This window comes from Muntiacus reevesi, chromosome 19 (genome assembly GCF_963930625.1).
Source record: "Muntiacus reevesi chromosome 19, mMunRee1.1, whole genome shotgun sequence".
In the NCBI taxonomy this organism is placed as follows: Eukaryota; Metazoa; Chordata; class Mammalia; order Artiodactyla; family Cervidae; genus Muntiacus; species Muntiacus reevesi.
This window is the reverse complement of record NC_089267.1, coordinates 10,578,219-10,603,869: the sequence shown is the minus strand read 5'-3', so window position 1 is coordinate 10,603,869 and position 25,651 is coordinate 10,578,219. Positions and strand designations below refer to the sequence as shown.

The following is a 25,651-nucleotide window of genomic DNA, read 5'->3' as shown; positions in this document are numbered from 1 at the left end:
AAATGGATATACTTCTACTGAATTGCTTTTATTTATCTAACCCTAGTGAAAGAAAATACAAAAAAAAATTGGCATTTAAGAACAGAGTCTATGAGAGCAGTTTTTTATGATGTCAAGGGTCAATTATTCCACAGATAATACCTTAGGATGAGACCAATTCAAAACTTAATTGGTGCTATCCCATTCCACCCAACCCTTACATTTTATGAATTGCTTTCTACAAAAACATACTTACTTTATCAGCATATCATTTAGCATAATTATATAAATAAACATCAATGAAAATGTATGAGGAGCCAGTTTAAAAAGTCGTGACTTTGTAAACACTGCCCCTCATTAATTATTATCTTGATTAAAAAAAGAGGTTTTATTTTTCTTATATATGACATTTAAAGGGCAGATATGTTTAGCTTTTACATTTAAATAAAATAGCTAAGAAAATGGTCATGTTCTGTTTTCTGAATATTGCTTACATTTATTACAAAATACTCAACTTACAATGCATGACACTTCTTTTGTATGAAAAAAAAAGATTAAAAAGAAAGGTAGCAAGGTAGTTCATTTTTAGTTGCTTTATTTGACAGTCACTCACTCTTACCAAAAAGGAAATACTGATGAAAGTTTATGGAAGACCCTAAAGGAACTGAACTTAGAGGACTCAGTTCAGTGGATTTAGTAAAAGCAAACTGCTAATTTACCAAAGGAGTTATCTAAATTCAATACTCTGCCATCAAACAGAGGGTAAAACAAAGACAAAAACAATTTAAACAGGTTGCGGGCAAATCCTCAGTACCCCTATGTATTCAGACTTTGGAGAGGCCTTTTCATGGAGTAAAAACTGCCATTTTATCTCTGAAAGTGTGCACTTTAAAATAATATAATTAAATATTATAAAAATAATAAAAATAATAGAAAATAATCTCATTATAAACTATTACGGGTCAATTGCAAAGTGACTATATATGACAAGCCATTTTCTTTTTAAGCGAGTATACAATCTCCCAAATTATTAGAGCTGATTTAGACTAACAGTAAAATTTTAAAATAAAACATTGCCGGGCTGTAAAAAAATAGGATCATGAATATTTTTCATTGGACTCAATAAAGAAATATTTATATCTTAGCTAATCTTAGGTCTTCATATCATATACAATAGTATTTTAGTCACATTATTCATCAATTTAACAACCTATGTAGACTTCATTATCATTGCATTTATCAAGATGGAGATTGATTTTAGATAGGTTTTATTCATCCTATTACTCTTTGCTTTCCTCTCATACCATCAGTCTCCTCTTCCTGCTACACACACATTTGCAAATTATAATTTCTCCATTAAAAATAAAAGATGCCAGAGGAATAGAGAAAGAAACAGCAAGCACTTTGCTTAATACTCAACTATTTAACACAAAGACAAAATCTGGTTTCAGTTTCCTTGGACTAGAAAGCAATTCATTGAACAATCTCGATCGGTTACGAAGGATTTTAATGAAATTATGACCAAGTACTTAAACATAAATGGTAGGTTTTAGATATATACACTCTAATCAAAGTGAATAAAATAATTGAAAGCTATTGTATGTTATAGGTCTTTTAATTCTGTTATTAGCCTGAGAACCACAAAATCCACCTGAATTCTTGTTACAGAGTCAGTAATCATAACAAGCACATATAGGACAATCAACCTGGCCAGCTCTACTGGAGCGGCTAAAGTTTTATCACCAGTTCTGCATGACACCAGCATTATTTATGTATTTAACTTTTATTCTTTAAAGGATTTAAAAATTATCTACACTTCAAATTCAGACTCATCCAAAGTAATAATATTCATGCAATCAAAACTGTGATATTATAATTACATTTTTTCTAATGTGATACACTACTCATGTCCTCCACTTTTCAAAAGTTCACTTCTTTCCAGTTTACTTTCATGAAAGACCTGTACTTGTACCTGTTTTGACTAAATGAAGGAAATCCAAAAAGGCTTTTCACTTGTACAAAAAAAAGGTGAGATGTGAAAACATCATTCTGTGTTTGTTTTAGAGTGAACTGTTATAGAGGCAGTGCTCAGTCAGAGCAGAGATAGTGGGACCCCAAGCTCCTTTCCCAGACCCACCAGCATCTGGTCACCATACTCTGACCTTTGTCTCTGGGCATCTGTGCTTTACCTGATTTATTTTGTGCATCTGTTAGCAAGATGTGTCCAGAGGTAACTGGTTCTTCCTTTTATATGCCATTTGGACTTGCAAAAGTTTTCATAGAAACATTCTACTTTCAGATAGCATGGGAAACCTGTATTGCATTAAAATAACAACCCCTAAAATGATCTCACATACCACCCATGTTACAAGGAAACACAGTGAAAATAATTAAACCACATAATTTTCAATCTAATTTCTTTTTCATAGAAAAAAATACTGATAACATACACTAGCAACAAACTTAAAAACACAAATTAATGTTCAACTTAATACTGACTACCTATGCACTATAGTATGTAATCTAAAATTTAAAACAGTTGAACAGGGTTAGCTGAGTTGATATATTGAACCTGAAATGCTCATTGACTCAGTCTCATAGTGGGAATTAATGACTTTGGGGGAATTGTAATTTATACCAAATGGAAGTGTGTATACAAAGTATGTATATATACAAAGGACAGGCTGATTGAAGGTTTCACTCATCTCCTATCTTACTGAGTATAGCCTCTGTGGTTTCCAAGGTTGATAAAAATTAAAGGTGACCTTTTACTCCCTGAGGGAGTGATTTCAATGAAAGAAGGAAAAGAAAAGAGCAAAACTGTGGTTCAATATGACAACTCTACTACTTGTGTTCTAGAGAAATATCATTTTATCCTGAGTTCTTGATCTTAATTTGATCCTTCCTCTCTACTAAATTAATGCATTCCATTTCTTCTACCAGAAAGTTTCAAATCATCTGTCTATGCATCTAAAGAGTGTTGAGAAAGGTAGAGCTCATTAAGCATTATTGTTTCTAAAGGCAAATAGATCATCCTCAGAACTCAGGGAGCTAAGAGAACAAATGAGTTTCATAATGATTTAATTATATTAAACTATCACTATTTCCATGACTATTATCCAGTCTTTGCCTATTAATATAAAACTCTGTAATGCTCCTAGATATTCATTTTATTTTTCCATGAAAACTGGGAATGAGCTCTTCCTAGCACTTAATTTCTTTTTGAAAGTGAAACATTCTCTTAATAAAATTCATGACATTGTAATAACAAGTGATAGAAAAGAAATCATGGATTCTAACCACTTTGTCCTCCTTTGGGAAAGCATCCAAGGAAGCGGAGTGAAGGGAGAGAGAAAAGAAGAGAAAATAAAAATAAGGCACATGTCAATAATCAGATTTTAAGAAAACAATCATATGCAACTTTAAAGTATAAAAATACAGGTACTTTGAAAAGTAAATGTTTATTCTTACCAAAAAATAGTCACTATTCAAACTTTCATTCCAAATGCACATATAATCATCTTGCTATATTGTAGGTACAAAAGTTGGACACTGCAATTTCAGAAATTTTTAGAATCTGGATTATTAAATCTATATTTAAAACATTCTTTAGAAAGAAAAAAAATGCTACCATATTTGGTTTACCTATTATTGAAAAGATTATATTAAAATGCATAACATTTAAGTGAATAATTGTATCAAATTGTCCTTAAAATATTTATAGTTATGAATTGGAAAAATGTAAGAAAGGGAAGTGTCTGTAATAAATAAAAAGAGAAAGGAACTATACTATTTTAGCCATAAATTATCCCACAAGGTTGATTTATTTGTAGTATGCATTTCAGCATTTACAATGTCACAGAGAAAACCAACTTTACACATTTTTGTCTTTTGCCCAAGATTAAAAATTGTAAGTTGTGCTTTCTTTTATTTATTTTTTTAGTTTTAATTTTTCCCAAGATTGAATGGGTATAGTAAAGATAGATGAACTTCATTAGGCCTGGGTGTCTGTTTGAAAGCATAAGTGCCCCTTAGTTCAATCTCCTTTAAACACATCTCCTGTTTAAAACATGAGTTTGACTCTATGTTACTGGCTTGCTTCAAACCTATAATGTGAAATTAAAAGCATCCCACACTATGCACACGCAGCCAGAAATAACACTTAACCCCTTTGCACTGTACTGCTTAGGGCCAACACTTTTCAGAGTGCTGTGTGAGTTGTTAAGTATTTTGAATATCATCACAGGTTTTATTTGTGAGATTTTATTCCAAAATAGTGTTTTCAAGAACTAAAGAAGGGAAATTAAATAAATAGACCCGGTGCACTTTTTATGTGCCAAACAAGATCTCAATCCACGGTTGCTCTAGAAAGTCTGTAAGGTAGCACATGAAGATTAACTAAAACACGTTAAGTTTTAGAAGGAAAAAAAAATTATTATGTGGTCAAAAAAATGGAACCTAAAGAAAAATTAAATGTGCATAGATTAGAACTGTTTTAATTCTCATAACAACCATATGTAGTAATTATTACCATACAATTTCATAAAGAAGCTGTTTTTCAGAGAAGTTAAAGATACAAAGATAATCGTAGGCTCATCTTAAGTATATTAATGCATCTATTTTACTGAATGTCTTAATTCCCCGAGAGAGATTTTAGAATCATACCCTACTTACAGCTCAAATACACTACTAAAAAACAATGTTGGGTAGTAACTTCACTTTAATTCTAACTGTGATTTTTCCAAATTAGGGAGACATAAGTGCAAGACTCCATGAAAAAAAAAAACAAACAAACAATATTTTGACACACTCTAAATATCCAATTAATTTTCATGAGATAAACTTAGTACTAAATTTCTTAGACATGATAGTAAATGAAGGGATTCTCACCGAAGCTAATTATCGCTTCATAAATGATTATATTGGATTAAATTAATGCCACACAAACTCTACAGATTTTATCTTCATTCAATCTGAAACATGTTGCGAAACTAAAGGAAGGTTGTTGGGTTTTATTGCTTTGTACAAGAAGAACTGACCACAACACCTTTCAAGAATTTCTTAATTCCTGACACTAAATATAAATCTCCGACCTTCTTCAGGAAACAGATGTGCTCCCACAAGTAACCTGTTGGTTCTGAGTGGCAATCGTTTTTGAGGTGCATACATACAAAGAGCATCTTTTATGAATTCTTTGCATCACTCGTCCCCTGCGCCGAGCAGGCGCGGGTGGGGCGCATCCGCATGCGCTCAGGGATGCGGGATGCTGGCGGCCACGGTACTCACGTTGTTGGACCGCAGAGACACGCGGCCCCCGCAGCGCGCGCAGAACTTGGTGCGGCAGTAGGAACACAGGTGGCCGCAGCCGTCCGCGAATTTGGTCTTGTGGCAAATCCCGCAGGTCGGAGCATCATCCTTGTGCTCTCCCTGATAGCGCCGCGCTTCCTCCCCTATTTTCCTCACTTGTTCTTTATAGCTTTCAAATTGTTGATGCAATCTCCTGGACAGAAGAGAAAATGGCCACACTCAGTAGACGAATGAGCTGGAAAAACAACAACAACCACTTTTTCCTAACAGAGGAGGCATCTAGTTACTTGAACTAAAGCAAAACATATAAAGCCACTTTCCTCAATAGTGGGCTTCCCTTGTGGCTCAGCTGGTAAAGAATCCGCCTGCAATGCGTGAGACCTGGGTTCGATCCCTGGGTTGGGAAGATGCCCTGGAGAAGGGAATGGCTACCCACTCCAGTATTCTGGCCTGGAGAATTCCACGGACTGTATACTCCATGGGGTCGCAAAGAGTTGGACACAACTGAGCGTCTTTCAATTTCCACTTGCCCTCTAACCATATTATCAGAAGTAAGAAAAGTATTAGCTTGTATTTATTCCGTCAAGTGTTGCCTACTATTAATAGCACTGAGCCATATGTAAGTTGACTCTAAATAATCACTATTTTCCCCAACAGTGGAATTCTTGTATCCACTCATTGCGTCTGCTTTGACAGGCAGTTTTCAAAGTATTTTACTGGGACTCAACACTTTACAACAAGAAGTATGTGTGTATACAACTGAGGCAAAATTATACAATGTTCTTAGACCAACTCTACAGAATTTGCTTTGGTATTCTGTCTTACTCTGAAGTCTAATAGTGATTTGTGTTGTTGTTGTTAGTTAGTTGCCAAGTTGTGTCTGACTCTTTTGTAACCCATGGACTGTGGCCCACCAGATCCTCTGTCCTTGAGATTTCCCAGGCAATAATACTGAAGTGGGTTGCCTTTTCCTTCTCTAGGGGCTTTTCACCACCCAGGGATCAAACCTGCATCTCCTGAATTCTTTACCACTGACTCACCTGGGTATCCCAAATACTGATTACTATTTGTAAGAAGTTTGTCACAGTAAATTGAGTTCATGAAGTATAATACGTGCTTGGGAGTTGACTATTTTAAACTACATGGCTAGGCAAGCTGTCTTCACTTCCATTCCTGGAGACTTGTTTGGCATCAAACATTTCACACAGTACACAGAATATAACATTTATCTTCATATATATATATATATGTATACATATATATATTTAATACATATACAATTATATTAATATAATATATGTTTAATATATATATAATATTTTATATATATATATGTATGTTGCTGTTGCTGCTGCTAAGTCACATCAGTTGTGTCTGACTATATATATATATATATACATATATATATATATATATATAAAATAGTTGAGCTTGCTTAGATCTGCTGCATCAGCTTACAAGTTCTAAACCATACCTTGAAAATATTCAGATTTTTACATGCCCCAGTTTTACTGGCTCTCTCCAATCTTTTATGTACGAGGATCCCTATTCCTCTTTATTGATAAGTACTGAAAGTGGGACAACTAAATTTGTTGAGGCACAGCATTTCCCCAAGATGAAGAACGTTCACACTTAATGTGATCGAGGCCCCATAGCCTTCCCATCAGTCCAAATTCCTCTCTCTCAGACTGCTACAAACAGAAGCGGAGCACGGTGACATCCTGTAAATCCCCAGAGGAAGGATGCCTTTGTTTAGTAAATGACAGCTGAGAGCATTTCCCAGGCCAACAGTCATTGTCTCTTACACCAGAAGAGAAACTCATGGGGAATGTCTAAGTAGATACATCTGTGTCTCTAAGCTTCTTTCTGGATATGAGTTCTCCATGATCAGAGAAAACACATGCTATTGCTAATTAATGCAGTTTGTGTGATGCTCCACTTCTACAATAACTGTGGGGGGTCTGGGACTCCCTGGAAACTGAATCAAATAAGTTAAGTCTCAGTACTATATTGGTTGAAATACTAGGATTTTATTATATTTTCCTTTTAACATCAACAACTTTTAAACAAAATTTTAATGATTAAAATTTCTGAAATCCCTTTCCTGCTTTGCCAATTGACACTTTTTTTTCTACTTGTTTTCCATAATTAAAGTAACCATAGTTGCTCTAGCACATAAAGTAGTTTAGAATCTGAAACATTCCTAGTTTAGAAGCCAGCAAATTTCAGCTCAGGGAAGGATATTATAATACTTGGTTTAATGAATATAAGAATATCTGATCAATATATTGAAGAGCAATTTGACCCATTCTACAATGCTAATCAGACAAAGAGTGCACACATAAATATTTATTGTGAGAACCACCAAATCATAAATATATATAATGCAAAGGAGAAAGCTAGGCTAGGAAAAAGCTCCTCTATGAATGTATGATACAGAATATGATTTAGTTTGGGTGTTGGCAAATTTTATGGTCAAGGCCAGTTTATAAATATTTTAAGATTTTGTGAGCCAGGAAATTTCTGTTCAAAGTACTCAGCTCTACCGTTGTAGCAGGAGAGTAGCACACACAATATGTAAATAGTAAGCATGACTGTGTTTCAGTTAAACTTTTTAAAAAAATGGTAACCCAGATTTAGCCAGTGCACCAGTCTGTCAGCTTCTGACTTAGTGTCTGATTTGTACTAAGGCATAACAGTTTGAAAATCAGATTTTCTGACTTTTAAAATTTCAAACACAGACCCCAAATTGGTTAAGATGCCGGATTAAAAGGCTGTGTGTTCATCTTCTCCTGAGAGAGCATCAAAATCGCAACTAGCTTTGAACACCCATCAGCGGGAGAATGCTGCAACCCACCAAAAATGATACCCCGCATCCAAAGACAAAGAAGAAGCTGTGACAAGATGGTAGGAAGGGCACAATCACGATAAAACCCAATCTCATACCTGCCAGGTGGGTGACCCATAAACTGGATAATAGTAATATCAACAGTTCTCTCACTGTTGTGCAGGTTCTAAGCCCTGCATCAGGCTTCCCAGTCCAGCACAGGGACTGGGAATCCCCCAGAAATCTGACTTTGAAAGCCAGAGGGATTTCACTCCCTTGGGACTGGGGGAAACAGAGACTTCACTCTTGGAGGGCACAGACAAAATATTGCATGGACCAGGACCCAAGGGGAAGGAGCAGTGACCCACAGGAGACTGAACCAGATCTTGGCAGTGTTGGATGGTCTCCTGCAGAGACGTGGGCCCACAGGGACTTGCCACAGGGACAGGCATTGGTAGCAGCAGTGCTGGGAGCAGCCCTTGGTGGGAGCCCTCTTGGAAGCCAGCATTGACCCATCATAGAGCCTGTAGATTCCAGGGCTGGGTTGCCTCAGGCCAGAAACTATCAGGAAGGGGGCACAGCCCCACCCATCAGAAGACAATCAGATTTAAGTTTTACTGATCCCTGCCCACCAGTTTTTCCCACTGCCAGTCCATCCCATCAGGAAGGTTACACGAGTCTCCTAGCCTCATCCATCAGAGGGCAGACAGAAGATACAAGAAGAACTACAATCGCGCAGCTGCCAGAAAGAAAACCACATCACAGAAAGTTAATCAAAAGGAAAAGGCAGAAGATTATGTCCCAGGTGAAGGGACAAGATAAAACCCCAGATAAATATCTAAAGGAAGTGGAGATAGGAAATCTTCCAGAAAAATAATTCAGAATAATGATAATGAAGATGATCCAGATCTCGGAAAATGAATGGAGAAGAATCAAGAAATGTTTTCCAAAGACCCAGAAGAACTAAAGAACAAACAGAGATGAAGAACACACTAGGAGGAATCAATAGCAGGATACCTGGGGCAGAAGAACAGATAAGTGACCTGGAAGGCAGAGTGGTGGAAAATCACTGCTGCAAAACAGAATATATAAGAAAGAATGAAAAAAAAAAAAAAAAAAAAGAAAACAGCCTAAGAGACCTCTGGGACAACACCGAATCCACCAACATTAAATTATAGGGGTCCCAGAAGGAGAAGAGAGAAAGAAAGGACCCAAGAAAATATTTGAAGAGATAATAGCTGAAAACTTCCCTAATGTGGGAAAGGAAATAGTCAACAAATTCCAGGAAGAGCAGAGAGTTCCAGGCTGGATAAACCCAAGGAGGAACACACAAGGGCACACAGTAATCAAACTGACAAAAATTAAAGATAAATATGATGAATATTAGAAACAACAGGGGAAAAATGACAAGTAACATACAAGGGAACTTCCATAAGGTTATCAGTTATTTCCTCAAAAGAAACTCTACAAGTCAAAACGGAATGGCATGATATGCATAACATGATGAAAGGGAAGAACTTACAACCAAAAATACTCTACCCAGCAAGGCTATCATTGATGGAGAAATAAAAATCTTTACAGACAAACAAAGGTTAGAATTCAATATCACCAAACCAGTTTTACAAACAAATGCTAAAGGAACTTTTCTAGGCAGGAAACACAAGAGAAAGAAAAGGCCTACAATTAATAAACAAAAAAACAGGTAAGAAAATGGTAGTAGAATCATACATATCAGTAATTACCATAAGTATGAAAAATGAAAGTGAAAGTGTTAGTCACTCAGTTGTGTGCCCAACCAGGCTCCTCTTGTCCATAGAGTTCTCCAGGCAAAAATACTGGAATGGGTTGCCATTTCCTTCTCCAGGGATTGATCCTGGCTCAGGCAGACTCTTTACAGACTGAGCTGCCAGGGAAGCTTAAGTATAAATGGATTAAATGCACCAGCCAAAGACATAGACTGGCTGGGTGGGTGAAAGCATGTGCAAGTATACACTTCCACTTACCACATCACTCTATTTAACCACCCAAATTATATGCAATTATTTTCTATTGTTAGGTTAATCATGTTTACATTATGGCTTGCAATTGTATATATCTTTTTGTTGGGGGGGTGGTCTAGCTATTGACTGTGAAAACTGATAAACATCTTTTACTATTGTGATTATGTAACTATTACTCATTTTATTAGCATTGTATCATGATTGGTCAACAGAAAATAATAGAATTCAATATAACTAAAACTACCACTTAATAGAAAAATGTAATCACTTTTTAAAACACAGATACACATTAGAAATATCTAGGAATTTTTTGAAAAATACAAATGTCAAGGTTTTGTTTTGTTTTTCCCTAAAGTTCCAGATGTGATTCTAATGAGCAGCCATCTTTAAAAACAACTGCATCATATGATGATGTTTTACTTCAATTTAGTTTAACTTTTCCTATTTCATATTCTGCACTCCCATTTCATTTAGTTTATGTTACCCAATTTGTCCATCCTTTTTGTTGTTGTTCTTTCACAAAAAGAACAAGTATATTAAGTATAGTAGGAAAACGTGTGTGTATATAGAATTTATAATATATATATATACTTTAGAAAACATAAACTATTGCTTAGCTAAAAAATTTATGACAGTTTTATATGTTGACTAAATATGAATAGAATGCTAGATTTCTAATTTACACTCACTCAAAACACTATATAGTTCCATTTATTCTGGAATCTAGTATTACTGCTAAAACTTTAGAAATCTTATTATTTCAGTGATTCAAAAAATAATTTGAATGAGGCTTGAAACTTCTAATCAAATTCCAAGAAAGAAATACTATTTTGTAAAAAACAGGAAATTAGCATGTGATATAGTATTGCTAAATATAGATTTTTTTTTTCAAATTTCACAAAACTTTATGCTAGTGTCCATTATTTGTTTTCATACTTTATTCAAGATTTCACATTTTATCTAGCTTCATTGAGCAGCTTCAGCTGCATATAACAAATGCTGGTGAGTTATTTTTTCAGTTTTATTATATATATTTTCTAATTTTCTTTGTTATGGCTTCTAAGATACACCCATTGTTTAATATTGAATGTTTAATTTTCAAATACGTGGAGTTTCTAAAGTACCTTTGGTATGAACTTCTTGTTTAAATGCTTTCTCCTCTGCAATCACCCTCTGTGTTTTCTCAGTTTTCTAACTGTATTGAGGCTTCTGATGGCCAAGTCAGAGATCTCTGGTGGTAAATGTCACATTACACTTGTCTTCAAATATCTTTTGATATTGATATATTGATTTCTAGCAAAATTCCACAGTGATAAGAGAACAGACTCTATGATTTCAATACCTTTACACTACGAAATTTTTGCAGCTTTTTTTATGTCCCCATATATATTCTAGTATCTCTTTTTTAATAGTCTATGGGGGCTTGACTAGAATCTGTATTCTGCTGTTGTATGAAAATTATATACATTTAATCATGTTGAATTGGTTCATGGTGCTTTTCAGGTCCAATATATCCTACATTTTTGCATATTCATTCTATTAATTTTTGAAAGTTTGACATTGAAACTCCAACTGAAAATCTTACTTTACTTAAAAATAATTGCAATTCATAATGGAACTATATGAAACTTTGTTTTGTATTTTCCAAGTCTCCTGTAAACTATTAAAGTATGTGTTATTATACTTTCATAATTTAAAAAAATAATTTAAAATATAAGTAAATTTAAAAAATTCAAACAAAAAGGCCTTTTATCTGTCCTATTGGGTCCAATAAAAAATGTATCTGTTTCAAGGAAGCTTTGTGAAATATATTTGTGCAGAGCACTGACCACTGCAATGAAAACTCCTCTACTGCAATTTCATAGCATTTCCTTTGGTCCCCCAAAAACTACTTCATACTATTTCTACCATATATTACTAGTATTTCTGGACATGATACATGTCTTCTACCAAATGGTAAATGGTTTAGAAATGCACAGTTCAGTCAAATAGTAAAAGTATACATGTTATGAATGGAAATGTCACGTATACTTATATGTGTGTGTATATATATAATATATATATAATATGTTATATACAGTGTATAATATTATTTAATTATATTTATATACATTATATATATTTATATATATTATAATTATATTATATTATATATATATTTCATTTTGAGAAAAAAAGCAAAACTCACAATTAATAAAGAAGTTTGTACTGAAGACTAAATATCCATCAAATACTACCACAAAATGCTAGAAATGCTGGATAAAATATTTAAAAGGATAACTTTATGTTTGAATTTATGTTTGAGCTCAGGAGATACAATGGAGATCCTCAAATGAGAAACCTGAAATAGTAGCAGTAATTCTGATACAATATAGCTCTGAAACCAATGGCTTCCCTGGAAACAAAGACAGAGGCTCTTTGACCAAGAACTTCAGTTTTAACTTTTGTACATGTAGCTGAAAATAGCCTAGATGGGTTATTAAGAAGCAAAGACATCACTTTGCTGACAAAGGTCCATATAGTCAAAGCTGTAGTCTTTCCAGTGGTCACAAACATAAGTGAGAGTTGGACCATAAAGAAGGCTGAGCACCGAGGACTCGATGCCTTCGAATTGTGATGCTGGATAAGACTTCTGAGAGTCTCTTGGACAGCAAGGAGATCAAACCAGTTAATCCTAAGGAAATCAACCTTGAATACTCATTGGAAGGACTGATGCTGAAGCTGAAGCTCCAATATTTTGGTCACCCGATGTGAAGAGCCAGGTCATTGGAAAAGACCCTGATGCTGGAAAAGACAGAAGGTAAAAGGAGAAGAGGGTGGCAAAAAATAAGATGGTTTGATAGCATCACTGATTCAATGGCCATGATATTGGGCAAACTCTGGGAGATAGTGAGGGACAGGGAGGCCTGTTGTTCTGCAGTCCACGGGGTCTCAAAGTCGGACAGGACTTAGTGACTGAACGACAATGACTGAAAATAAAATTTTAGTTAGGTAGCCACCAAAAATAATTGACGTAGAATGTATAATATTCAAACTGGGAGAGGGTAAAACAGGGAATGAGAAAAAAGTCAATACAAGGAAAATATAATTGAAACAAACAAACACAACATCCAGAATACAGCATTTGATAGTAGAGACAATTCAGCCTATCAAGAATCAAGAGTCACAGTAATTGTAGACTACGGTATTATTAAAAGTTCATAATATTAGATTTTAAAAATTCAGCTAAATGAGTTCTAGATAAGAAATACTCAAAAACTATAAAATAAAAGCACAGGATGTTTTAAGCAAAAATTTTGAAAAATATATATAAGACAAAAAGCATTACTTAAGATAGTGTTCATTTCATGTTGTATGTGATAATTCTAAACTTCTCTGCACAAAACATATAAAGCCAAAAACTGATAAAACTATTAGGACAGAGAAGTCTACCATCACAGTAGAATATTTTCACACACCTCTGTCTATGTAGTTGACAGATCAAAAATAAACAGTGACAGGAGAGGTTTGAACAAGTTTATATGTGTATATGTATACCTGTGTCCAGTAAACTAAATTTGTTTCAACATGTTGAGTGCAGTAAATATATGCAAGAAATACATATTTTTTCAAGGAGATATAAAATTTTTCCAAATCTGGGCTCCAAAAGTAAATGAAAATGTGTTATTTCTTAAGCAGCATAGCAAATGCATGGTGTATTCTTTGTTCTTTTTCTTTACATTCTACATGTGAGTAACATAATACTCCTGTAGGTGTGAAATATTTTACGTTAAAAAGAAGGAAAATTTATTTCTCATTAGGTATCACTGCCTAACAAATGAGTACTATTAGAGAATTGAAAAAGTGTATGTATTTGAGAGCATTAAAATCTACAAAAGAATTTACCATGTATGGAATATAATTTTCAGAAGAAATGCATATGTTTAACCACATCATGACTTTTTATGAAGTATACAGTATTATTCCTATTTTATTGATGAGGAAACTAATTTTGCTTTTATTTTCTGCCTGAATATATCTTTCTAAATCTGCATGCTTTAGTAAAAGAATTAAAATAGAACATTCTCTAACACCATATAAAAAAATAAACTCAAAATGGTTTAGTGATTTAAGACCAGATACTATAAAAATCAGAGGAAAACGTAGGTAGACACTCTTTGATATAAATCAAAGCAGTATTTTTTCTTTGATCCATCTCCCAAAGTAAAGGAAATAAAAGCAAAAAGAAGCAAATGAGATCTAATGAAACTTAAAAGCTTCTACATGACAAAGGAAACCTTGAATAAAATGAAAAGACAACCTACTGAATGGGAGAAAATATTTCTAAATGATATAACTGTTAAAGGGTTAATATCCAATATATATAAACAGCTCACAGAACTCAACATCAAACAAATAACCAACCCAATTAAAGAACGGGCAGAAGAACTGAGTAGACATTTTTCCAAAGCAGACATTCAGGTGACTAACAGGCACATGGAAAGATGCTCAACATGGCTAACCATCAGGGAAATGTAAATCAAACCACAGTGAGATATCACCTCATATCTGTCAGAATGGCGACTATCAGAAAGGACACAGATAAAAAATACTGGCAAGGATGTGGAGAAAAGGGAACCCTTGTACACTTTTTGTGGGAATGTAAATTGGTGCAGCCACTGTGGAAAACAGTATGGAAGTTTCTTAAAAAAATAAATAAATAAAAATAGAGCCATCCATGGTCTGCCAATCCCACTTCAGGGCATATATCTGAAAAAAAAAAAAATACTAATTTTAAAAGATAAAACAGTGTGGAGATTTCTTAAAAAACTGGAAATAGAACTGCCATATGACCCAGCAATCCCACTTCTGGGTATACACACTGAGGAAACCAGATCTGAAAGAGACACGTGCACCCCAATGTTCATTGCAGCACTGTTTATAATAGCCAGGACATGGAAGCAACCTAGATGCCCATCAGCAGACGAATGGATAAGGAAGCTGTGGTACATATACACCATGGAATATTACTCAGCCATTAAAAAGAATTCATTTGAATCAGTTCTAATGAGATGGATTAAACTGGAGCCCATTATACAGAGTGAAGTAAGCCAGAAAGATAAAGACCATTACAGTATACTAACACATATATATGGAATTTAGAAAGATGGTAACGATAACCCTATATGCAAAACAGAAAAAGAGACACAGAAGTACAGAACAGACTTTTGGACTCTGTGGGAGAAGGCAAGGGTGGGATGTTTCGAGAGAACAGCATCGGAACATGTATATTATCTAGGGTGAAACAGATCACCAGCCCAGGTGGGATGCATGAGACAAGTGCTCGGGCCTGGTGCACTGGGAAGACCCAGAGGGATTGGGTAGAGAGGGAGGTGGGAGGGGGGATCTGGATGGGGAACACATGTAAATCCATGGCTGATTCATGTCAATGTATGACAAAACCCACTACAATATTGTAAAGTAATTAGCCTCCAACTAATACAAATAAATGAAAAAAAAAAAAAAAACAACAGAGGAGTGAAAAGAAAAAAAAATAAATAAAAGATACATGTACCCTGATGTTTATAACAGCACTATTTATAATAGTCAAGACACAAAAGCAACCTACACATCCATCATCACAGGACTAAAGATGTGGTGTATATAATATATTTATATTACTCAGTCATAAAAAGAATGAAAAGTCACCATTTTCAGCAACATGGATGGACCTGGAGGATATTATGCTAAGTGAAATGTGTCTCTCAGGAGATTTCTTGGCAGTCCAGAGGTTAAGACTTGACGCTTTCATAGCCAGGGCCCCAGTTCTGTCCCTCATCAGGGATCTAAGGTCTTATAAGCCAAGTGGTGGGACCAAAAATTAAAAATAAAAACTCAGATAAAGACAAGTATTGTATGATTATCACTTTTATGTAGAATCTAACCAATACATCAATCTAGTGAATATGACATAAAAGAATCAGACTCACAGACATAGAGAAAAAGAGAGCGTTTACCGGTTTAGGGGGGTGGTATGGGGCAGGGGAGTGGGAGGCACAAACTATTGGGTGTAAGATGGACCACAAGCATGTATGGTACCATGTGGGGAATATAGCCTATATTGCAATATCTGTAAATGGAGTGTAAACTTTAAAATTGTATAAAAATAAAAAAATATTAAGAGTAAATACATAAATAATGACATACTTCAGATTTTATATCGCAGTTACACAGAACATGAGAATGAATGTGATGCAACTTGCAAAGGAAAGCATTTCTGGCCTCAGCAAAGTGTTCACTGGGAGTGAATGTCCACTTTCGATCATTACTAATTGAAAGTGCATGAACAAAGCTGACTATGGAAAAGCAAAAGCTATGCTGCTAAGCTCAGCTGCAGCATTTCGACAGACTCTATACTCCTGTTCAATTATGCTCCCACTCATTTCTCAGCTCCTCTATGGTATTTGTTCCCCAAACTGACTTCAAGTGACTGTGCCCTTCTGTAGAATTCAAAATGCTATTTTTGTGACTTGGGAACTCAGCGCTGGTCTCCTAAGCGCTGGTGTGACTTTGGGAGACCCCACGGTCTAAGTCACAGTAGCACCTAGGATACAGCACTGAGTTTCCAAGAGGCCCAGAGGCCACAGCAAAGGGTCTGGTCGGCAAGATGAGGCTTCTTAACTGGGGTCTGCGGGCGAGATCTCTGGGTTCATACTCTCTCCACGGGATGCCCTAAAGGGGCATTCCCTTCCAGTCTTGCAAAAAGTGAGGAAACTTTCAGCCCACAGAGCAGTTTCCAAGGACAAGAGCCAGCAGGGAACAGAGCTCTTCTCCCAGAAGGATGCACCCCCATGCCTCACCCCACAGGCATCACGCCAGCACCTACCAGGACTCACAGCCTCCTGGATGCCACATCTTGGTGGCAAGAATGCATCTGAACCCTCTTCTCCCGTGCCTTTAAATTTCCTTCTTGGTTTCAGCAATAGGCCCTGTTTATACAACTGGTTTGTACACCATCACAGAGAGCAGAACCAAAGCAGAAAGATCCCGCTGTTTCTCAGCACAGAACTCAGGCCACATCTTCACATCCCTTTCTTCTGGGGCTTCTTCCTCTACTTACAGATAGGACTCCCTTATTGTGCCCTGAAAGAAAAAGCCCAACACAAGTCCTCATCATCCTCTCTAAGTTGTTTCCTAGAGGACTCCTTGTTTTAATCAGTAGAAATTATAACAGGAAAGCAGGCGGGGAGAGGTCGCAAAGAGTTGGACATGACTGAGCAACTGAACTGAACTGAGGAGGGGACAGGCAGAAGCAGCCTTCACAATTTCGACTTCTTTGAAATCTCCTTATTTCATAACCCTCTGAAATGCTCTAGGAAACTCCCTCTCACAAGCCAACCTCAATGCCCTTCTTTTCCCCCCACCGTCACTCACACCACTCACTGTCAAGATGCTGTCCTCATATGCTGTTAGAATCAGGATACAGGGAGCGAAACTGTAAACAGTCTATTTATTTTTTGTATCTAACGTTTTAATGCTTTAATCCATATCAAATATGTGACAGTATTCCATTATGAATAATGCATGGGAATTCATATTTGATTATATGGTATTTCAGTAAAGGCAGGAACATAAATGCAGCATCTTTTGTGAAATTTATTTGTACTTTTCACTTTTAAAATTAACACAGTATTCTTACTGATTAGCAAGATTGACAAAATATATGATCACAGATCTCTGATTTAAATTTTCTATGAAGGAAACAGAGAGTATTCTAAAATATGCAATGCTATCAGAAGAAAAGCATTGATAGAAACCTTGGCTTTCTCCCTGGATGTAACTTTTTCATTGTTTCACTATGTCATAATCATTGCATTGTTTTGTTATCTCTGCACTCAATTCAAGAAACTCCAAGATTTAATTTATAAGCAAACTGTTTGGATGAGTAACGACATATACTTGAAGGAAATAATGATGAATGCCTAAAAAACTAAATATTATTCTCTCTGCATCTAAAATATAAATATCATCCTATAATGCAAAATAAATTATTTAAACAGGAAGTTATTAATAACATCCCTACCAGTCAATGCATATATGTCGATCCCTTACCACAAATAACTGGAGATGCTGAGTGATGGTGATGGTGGGATGAAGAGGGACCTTTGTAGTCAGCAAAGTGCCTAATTTACTTCTTTTGTTCCTTCCTCCAACCCCAAAGTCATCAGAAGCTAGAAGACCACAATCCCTCCTTCCTTCCTGACTTTGCCTTGCAAAGTCTAGGCTAGATTTTCCTGGAGTATGAAGGGATGGGAACCAGGGCTTTGAAGTTTCGAAAACCAAGGTTACAGGTCCTGAGGAAAGGTGTGAGCAGTTTGAATGCAGCTCCCGAGATGGAGAACCGTTTTGGAACATACGTGAGGCAGGAAGGCAGGGGTACTGAGAACAGCAAGCATGGTCTTTGCTTCCTTCCAATCCCTTGGCACAGGGCATCTGCAAGGACCTAGGGAAGTTGTGGCAGGGCAGATACAGTCAGGAGAGTTCTTCTGAGAATGCTGGACTGGTTCAGTGCCTCCAGAAACCTGGGGGATGTCCAGGAGGGAGCCCCAGTAGTGACTGAAATTAATCATCTGCTAGTCTGCTATGCTAAAGGCTTGTTTCAGAAATTTTTGACAGCAAACTCACATGAATCTCAACTCTGAAGAGAACTCCTTGTGCTTTACTCCAAGGAATGTCCTTTGCACTTAGGAAGTAAGTTATATGGAAACATAAATTAGCAGTTTATGGCAACATATACCAAGTGACAAAGAATGCAAATAACTCGTTCAGTAGAGAGTAATAATTCTGGATGAGATGATCAGGGAGATCTATTTGGTTTAGCTGGTCAAAATATTTTCTTAGATGATTTAGAACTTGGACTATTCTCTAAAATAATAAAAATCTGGCTCATGGTGGAGTTAATAGAATTACTTACACAAACAAATAGGAAAGCACGCTGAGATAATAATAAAATAATTATGAATGTTCCCAAATATCTAAAAAATGGAGTTTAAATCAAATCACCTTTTAGATTCTTTGTGTATCAACAAACAAGCATGCAGGTGTGTGTGTTCCAGAAAATGACAATCCCAGTCACCCTACACAAGTGACCGTGAAGTCAAAACACAGGTGCAGTTAAGAATGGTTTCCTGACCCCAAAGCACAATTATCCACTTTTTCATGAAACTGTCTCTTTGATTCTACTCTGTAACAGAGGGCCAGTAAACTTCCAGTACATTTCAGTGGGGACTGACTTTTTCTTTTAAATGATGCTTGGAAGTAGTGGTCCCTGTATGAGAGTTGATTTGAAAATATTGAAAATCACAAACATCACAGTCTTTTAAGCAAAAAGGTTAGGTAATAGAATTTGGGGCTACAAAATTGTTGAAAGGGGGAAAGAAGTGGTTTTTGGCCTGATCTCCAAGGATGACCCCCAAAACTAAAGCACAAAACCAGCTACTCAAAGTTCCTCAGCCAGGAAGCTGTGGAATCAGAAAGTCACTGCCCAAAGGGCTTGTGTTGGAGCCCCAACTCCTCAGCTGAGGTGCTCTGGTCTGGAAGCCACCCCCAGAACCCCACTGAGCCCCTCAGCCGCAAAGAGTCAGACACAACCGAGCGACTAAGCATAGCGCACAGCCCCCCGAGAAACTCTCATACACATATATGTAGCTGTCTGTCCAGTCCATTTCCTCTAGCAAACAAGTTGCAAGAACGGCAAGTCAAGGTAAAACTCAGACTCAGATACAAGACATATACAATCAGATAAGCACACATCCAACCATGCTTCTGCAGACATGAGATACACAGCCCCAATCTACCACCTGTAATGAAGACTCACTATTCTTAGCTTGGGTTATTTCACCAACTTTTTAATGAGGCTCTGGCCAAGAGGTTCCCTCACTTTGGCTCACCTTTCACACTCTTTGAGTGATCTCCCTTAAAAAACTGAACCAATTACATCAGTTAGAAGCTGAACTATCATTTCTAAGAGAGTCCATTCCCCATCCCAAGATCCAAGGTGATTCTCCCTCCTTCCCACTTATTTCCTTACTATCAGTGTCTCTTACAAACCCTTCTCATACATCTTACATCTGCCCTTGCATCAGGCTTTCTCCCTAGCTACGATGCACAGTAGAATCTTACAAACAGCAATGCAACAAGCATTTACTGAGCTCCAATTGTACAACAGGCATTGCTTGCCTCCCTGGGGTACAGACAGAACAGTGTAAAACAACAAAAGAAGATAAAGTTTCACTTATTCTATTACTTTATTTAAGGCTTTTTGATAAATATCAGAAAATGGGTCTTTTCTGTTGTACATGGAAATCATTCTCCCTACATTGGAGACTACTATTTTTTTTTCTTTTTATCTTCAAAGCCTAATGTACACTGTTGGTGGAAATGTAAATTGGTGTAGCCAGTGTGAAAAACAGTATGGAGGTCTCTCAGAAAACTAGAAACAGAACTGTCATATGACCTAGCAATCCCAGTCCTGTTTGTACATATCGGAAAAATACAAACCCACTAATTTGAAAAGGTACATGTACCCCAATGCTCATAACAGCAATATTTACAATAGCCAAAATATGGAGGTAACCTAAATGCCCATCAACAGATGAATGGGCAAAAACAAGTGATATGTAATATATCACTTTTTATCTGACTATACTTATATAATGGAATATATCTATCTATATTCATCTAATGGAATATTAGGTATAAAACAGAATGAAATTCTGTCATTTTCAACAAAGTAGATGGACCTAGAGAGTATTATCCTTAGTGAAATGTCAGAGGAAGACAAATACTGTATGATATCACTGATATTTGGAATCTGAAACATAAAACAATGAATGAATATTAAAAACCAGAGGCAGGCTCACAGATATAGAGAACAAGCTGGTGGCTACCAGTGGGGAGAGAGAAGTGGGGAGGGGGGCGAGATAGGGACAGAGGATGATGAGGGACGAACGCTGAGTATAAAGTAAATATCCTGCAAGGATATATTGTGCAGCACAGAGAAATACAGCCACTATTTTGTAGTAACCTGAAATGGAGTATAATCTATAAACATACTGAATCACTATACCATTCCCCTGAGTTATAATATGGGTTTAGTCGCTAAGTCGTGTCTGACCCTTGCAACCTCATGAACCATGGCCCGCCAGGCTCCTCTGTCCATGAGATTTTCCAGGTAAGAACACTGGAGTGGGTTGCCATTTTCTTCTTCAGGGGATCTTCCTGAGCCAAGGATCGAACCCGGGTCTCCTACACTGCAGGCAGTTTCTTTACTGACTGAGTTACTATAAATAAACATAATATTGTAAATCAACTATACTCCAATTAAAAGAAGGCATATCATGCTGAAATCTGAAAAAAGCCTAATGTAATTTGATCATAAAAATAAAACAATTTATTTTAAATATGTAAATTTCTAGGCTCTAGTCACAAAATTTAAAAAGGCTTATGATTTGCTAATATTCTTGATTAAATTAAGTAGCTTTTGTTATTTAGGGGAACAATTAATCTGAGTTAAAATGTTTAAATGTATTTTTGCAATATTTTCAGATTATATAAAACATATATAGTATAACAAGTTGTTTGCAGTTGTTTATAATATATATATATACATATATATATACACACACACATATATAATATTCTTCAGAAGGAAATGATTGTAATTGCAAATTCATATAATTCAAGTGAGATCACTTCTGCAGCAGTGTATTTTCCTTGCAGCCTTGAACAGTCTGTTGCAACCAGAACCCTTACCAAGTATTATAAACCTTTAACTTCTCAATGATTTGTTAATCTACATTCAGTTAGGTTAATTTTTCACTGGTATGTAGGAACACAATATGCTCTTTCTCTACATGACCATGTTAGCTTTCTTTTGACACAAGTTTGAACTATTCTACATTTCATCTTTGTTTTCTTCTTTGGTTGTTCTTTACATTTAAGAAATCCAGTTGTACAAATCTGAATCCCTTGTTTCTTTGCTAGGACTTGGGGTTCACAACTTTGAAGTCATTTGAACCCCATTCTCAGAGTGAGAAAAGGTCAAGAAAAGATTCCAAAACTTATTTTAAATGGAAATATTTATGAAAATAGAGACACAGGAGGGACTTTGAAGATCTCTGGGGATAAGCTTCTCATTATATAATGGGAAAATCTAGGAAAGGTCCTGAAACTGGTTTGTGATAATTAGGTCCGGTATTTCCATTACACCTTCCTGTCTTCAGAATCTCATCTGAATATGGCTGAAGGAATGGAAAATTACCAATCTATGAAGGATGTTCCCAGGTGTTCTCAAACATAACACCAAAGTTATCCAAGGGGCTTATTAAAATGCACCTTAACCTCAGGTGTTTCTGAGACAGTAGGTGTGGGGTGCCTCCCAGGAACCTGCCTTTTTAATAGTCAACCCAGGTGATTCTGATTATCTGAGGACTGTAATATAGTAGAGATCCTACATTAGGGTTAAATAAGAAAATGAAGGCATTTTTCATATATCTTTCCTATCACTTGTTAAAATAATCTTCATCACATTATTAAATTTTAATTATAAACGCAAAAGTTGAGGTATGGCCTGCAAGAAGTTATGCTGAAAGTGTAAATATTGTGTTATCTAATTTAATGTGATGTCCACCATTGTTTAAAGCTTAACAGGTTTATGAATAACACATATGTACACATTAGGATTCATAGATTTTAAAAATAATCATAGTAGAGATTGTAGGAGGAAAGGGTGAATAGACAGAGTAGAGAGGACTTTTGGGGCAGTCAAACTACTTTGCATATTATAAAGATGGATAGGTGTCATCATATACTTGTCCAAGCCACAGGGTATACCACATCAAGGGTGAATCCTAAGGTTAAACTATGGATTCTGGATATTACTGATGCATCACGGGAAAGTCATCAGTTATAACAAAAGCACCTAGTGGGGAGGGGTACATGTGTCAGGGCAGAGTTCCTCAGGAAATCTCTGCACCTTCCCCTCGGTTTTGTTGTCAACCTAGAATTTGTCTAAAAAAAAAAAAAAAAACCCAAAAACTGAAAATATTAACAGAGGCTAACAGAGTTTTGCCAAGAGAACACACTGGTCATAGCAAACACCCGCTTCCAAAAATGCAAGAGAAGACTCTACACATGGACATCACCAGATGGTCAGTACCATATCAGATTGATTATATTCTTTCAGCAAAAGATGGAGAAGTTCTATACAGTCAGCAAAAAACAAAAAAAGACCAGGAGCTGACTGGGGCTCAGATCATGAACTCCTTATTGCCAAATTCAGGCTTAGATTGAAGAAAGTAGGGGAAACCACTAGACCATTCAGGTATGACCTAAATCAAGCCCCTATGACTATACAGCAGAAGTGACAAATATATTCAAGGGATTATATACAATAGAATGCCTGAAGAACTATGGACAGAGGTTCATGATATTATACAGGAGGCAGTGATCAAGACCATTCTCAAGAAAAAGAAATGCAAAAAGGCAAAATAGTTATCTGGGGAGGCCTTACAAATAGCTATGAAAAGAAGAGAAGCAAAAGGCAAAAGAGAAAAGGAAAGATAAACCCATTTGAATGCAGAGTTCCAAAGAATAGCAAGGAGAGATAAGGAAGCTTTCCTCAGTGATCAATTCAAAGAAATAGAGGAAAACAACAGAATGGGAAAGACTAGAGATCTCTTCAAGAAAATTAGAGATACCAAGGGAACATTTCATGCAAAGATGGCCTCTTATTCAGGACAGAAACGGTATGGATTTAACAGAAGCAGAAGATATTAAGAAGAGGTGGCAGGAATACATAGAAAAACTATACAAAAAAGATCTTCATGACCCAGATAATCACAATGGTGTGATCACTCACATAGAGCCAAACATCCTGGAATGTGAAGTCAAGTGGGCCTTAGAAAGCATCACTATGAACAAAGCTAGTGGAGGTGATGGAATTCCAGTTGAGCTATTTCAAATCCTGAAAGTTGATGCTGCAAAGGTGCTGCACTCAATATGCCAGCAAATTTGGAAAACTCAGCAGTGGTCATAGGAATGGAAAAGGTCAGTTTTCATTCCAATCCCAAAGAAAGGCAATATCAAAGAATGTACAAACTACCACACAATTACACTCATCTTACACACTAGCACTGTAATGCTCAAAATTCTCCAAGCCAGGCTTCAACAGTACGTGAATCGTGAAATTCCAGATGTTCAAGCTGGATTTAGAAAAGGCAGAGGAGCCAGAGATCAAATTGCCAACATCTGTTGGATCATCGAAAAAGTGAGAGAGTTCTAGAAAAACATCAACTTCTGATTTTATTATTTCACTATGTCAAAGCCTTTGAATGTGTGGATCACAACAAACTGTGGAAAATTCTTCAAGAGATGGGAATACCAGACACCTTACCTGCTTCCTGAAAAATCTGTATGCAGGTCAAGAAGCAACAGTTAGAACTGGACATGGAAAAACAGACTGGTCCCAAATTGGGAAAGGAGTATGTCAAGGCTGTATATTGCCACCCTGCTTATTTAACTTATATGCAGAATGCTGGACTGGAGGAAGCACAAGCTGGAATCAAGAGTACCAGGAGAAATATCAGTAACCTCAGATATGCAGATGACACCACCCTTATGGCAAAAAGTGAAGAGGAACTAAAAAGCCTCTTGATGACAGTGAAAGAGGAGAGGGAAAAAGTTGGCTTTAAAGCTCAACATTCAGAAAACTAAGATCATGGCATCCGGTCCCATCACTTCATGGCGAATAGATGGGGAGACAGTGGAAACAGTGTCAGACTTTATTTTTGGGGGCTCCAAAATCACTGCAGATGGTGACTGAAGCCACAAAATTAAAGATGCTTGTTCTTTGGAAGAGTTGATATAACCAACCTAGACAGCTTATTAAAAAGCAGAGATATTACTTTGCCTCCTATGATCCATCTAGTCAAAGCCATGATTTTTCCAGTAGTCATGTATGGATATGAGAGCTGGACTATAAAGAAAGCTGAGCTCCAAAGAATTGATGCTTTTGAACTGTGGTGTTGGAGAAGACTCTTGAGAGTCCCTTGCACTGCAAGGAAATCCATCCAGTCCATCCTAAAGGAAACCAGTCCTGAATACTCATTGGAAGGACTGATGTTGAAGCTGAAACTCCAATAATTTGGCCACCTGATACGAAGAATTGACTCACTGGAAAAGACCCTGATGCTGGGAAAGATTGATGGCAGGAGGAGAAGGGGATGACAGAGGATGAGATGGTTGGATGGCATCACTGACTCGATGGACATGAGTTTGAGTAAACTCCAGGAGTTGGTGATGGACAAGGAGGCCTGGCGTGCTGCAGTCCATGGGGTCACAAAGAGTCGGACATGATTGAGTAACTGAACTGAACTTGAAAAAATATTAAAGTCTGTTAAAAAAAAAAAAAAAAAAAACTTACTGTCCAAGAAAGATTGCAATAGCAATGTTATTATATATAAAATGTGTCTATAATACATTCATATAAATATAATAC

The 25,651-nt window shown here is 36.4% G+C and overlaps 1 protein-coding gene across 1 annotated transcript in view; it reads right to left on the bottom strand.

Annotated features, from left to right (window-relative positions):
• Positions 1-25,651, bottom strand: part of RIMS1 (regulating synaptic membrane exocytosis 1) — a 592,480-nt gene that overhangs the window by 339,159 nt on the left and 227,670 nt on the right. Inside the window, exons 3-4 of the mRNA XM_065911744.1 lie at positions 5,266-5,479; positions 3,280-3,291 (exon numbers count right to left, since the gene is read on the bottom strand). Of these exons, the coding sequence (XP_065767816.1) occupies positions 3,280-3,291; positions 5,266-5,479 (226 nt within the window). The remainder of the gene's footprint in view (positions 1-3,279; positions 3,292-5,265; positions 5,480-25,651) is intronic.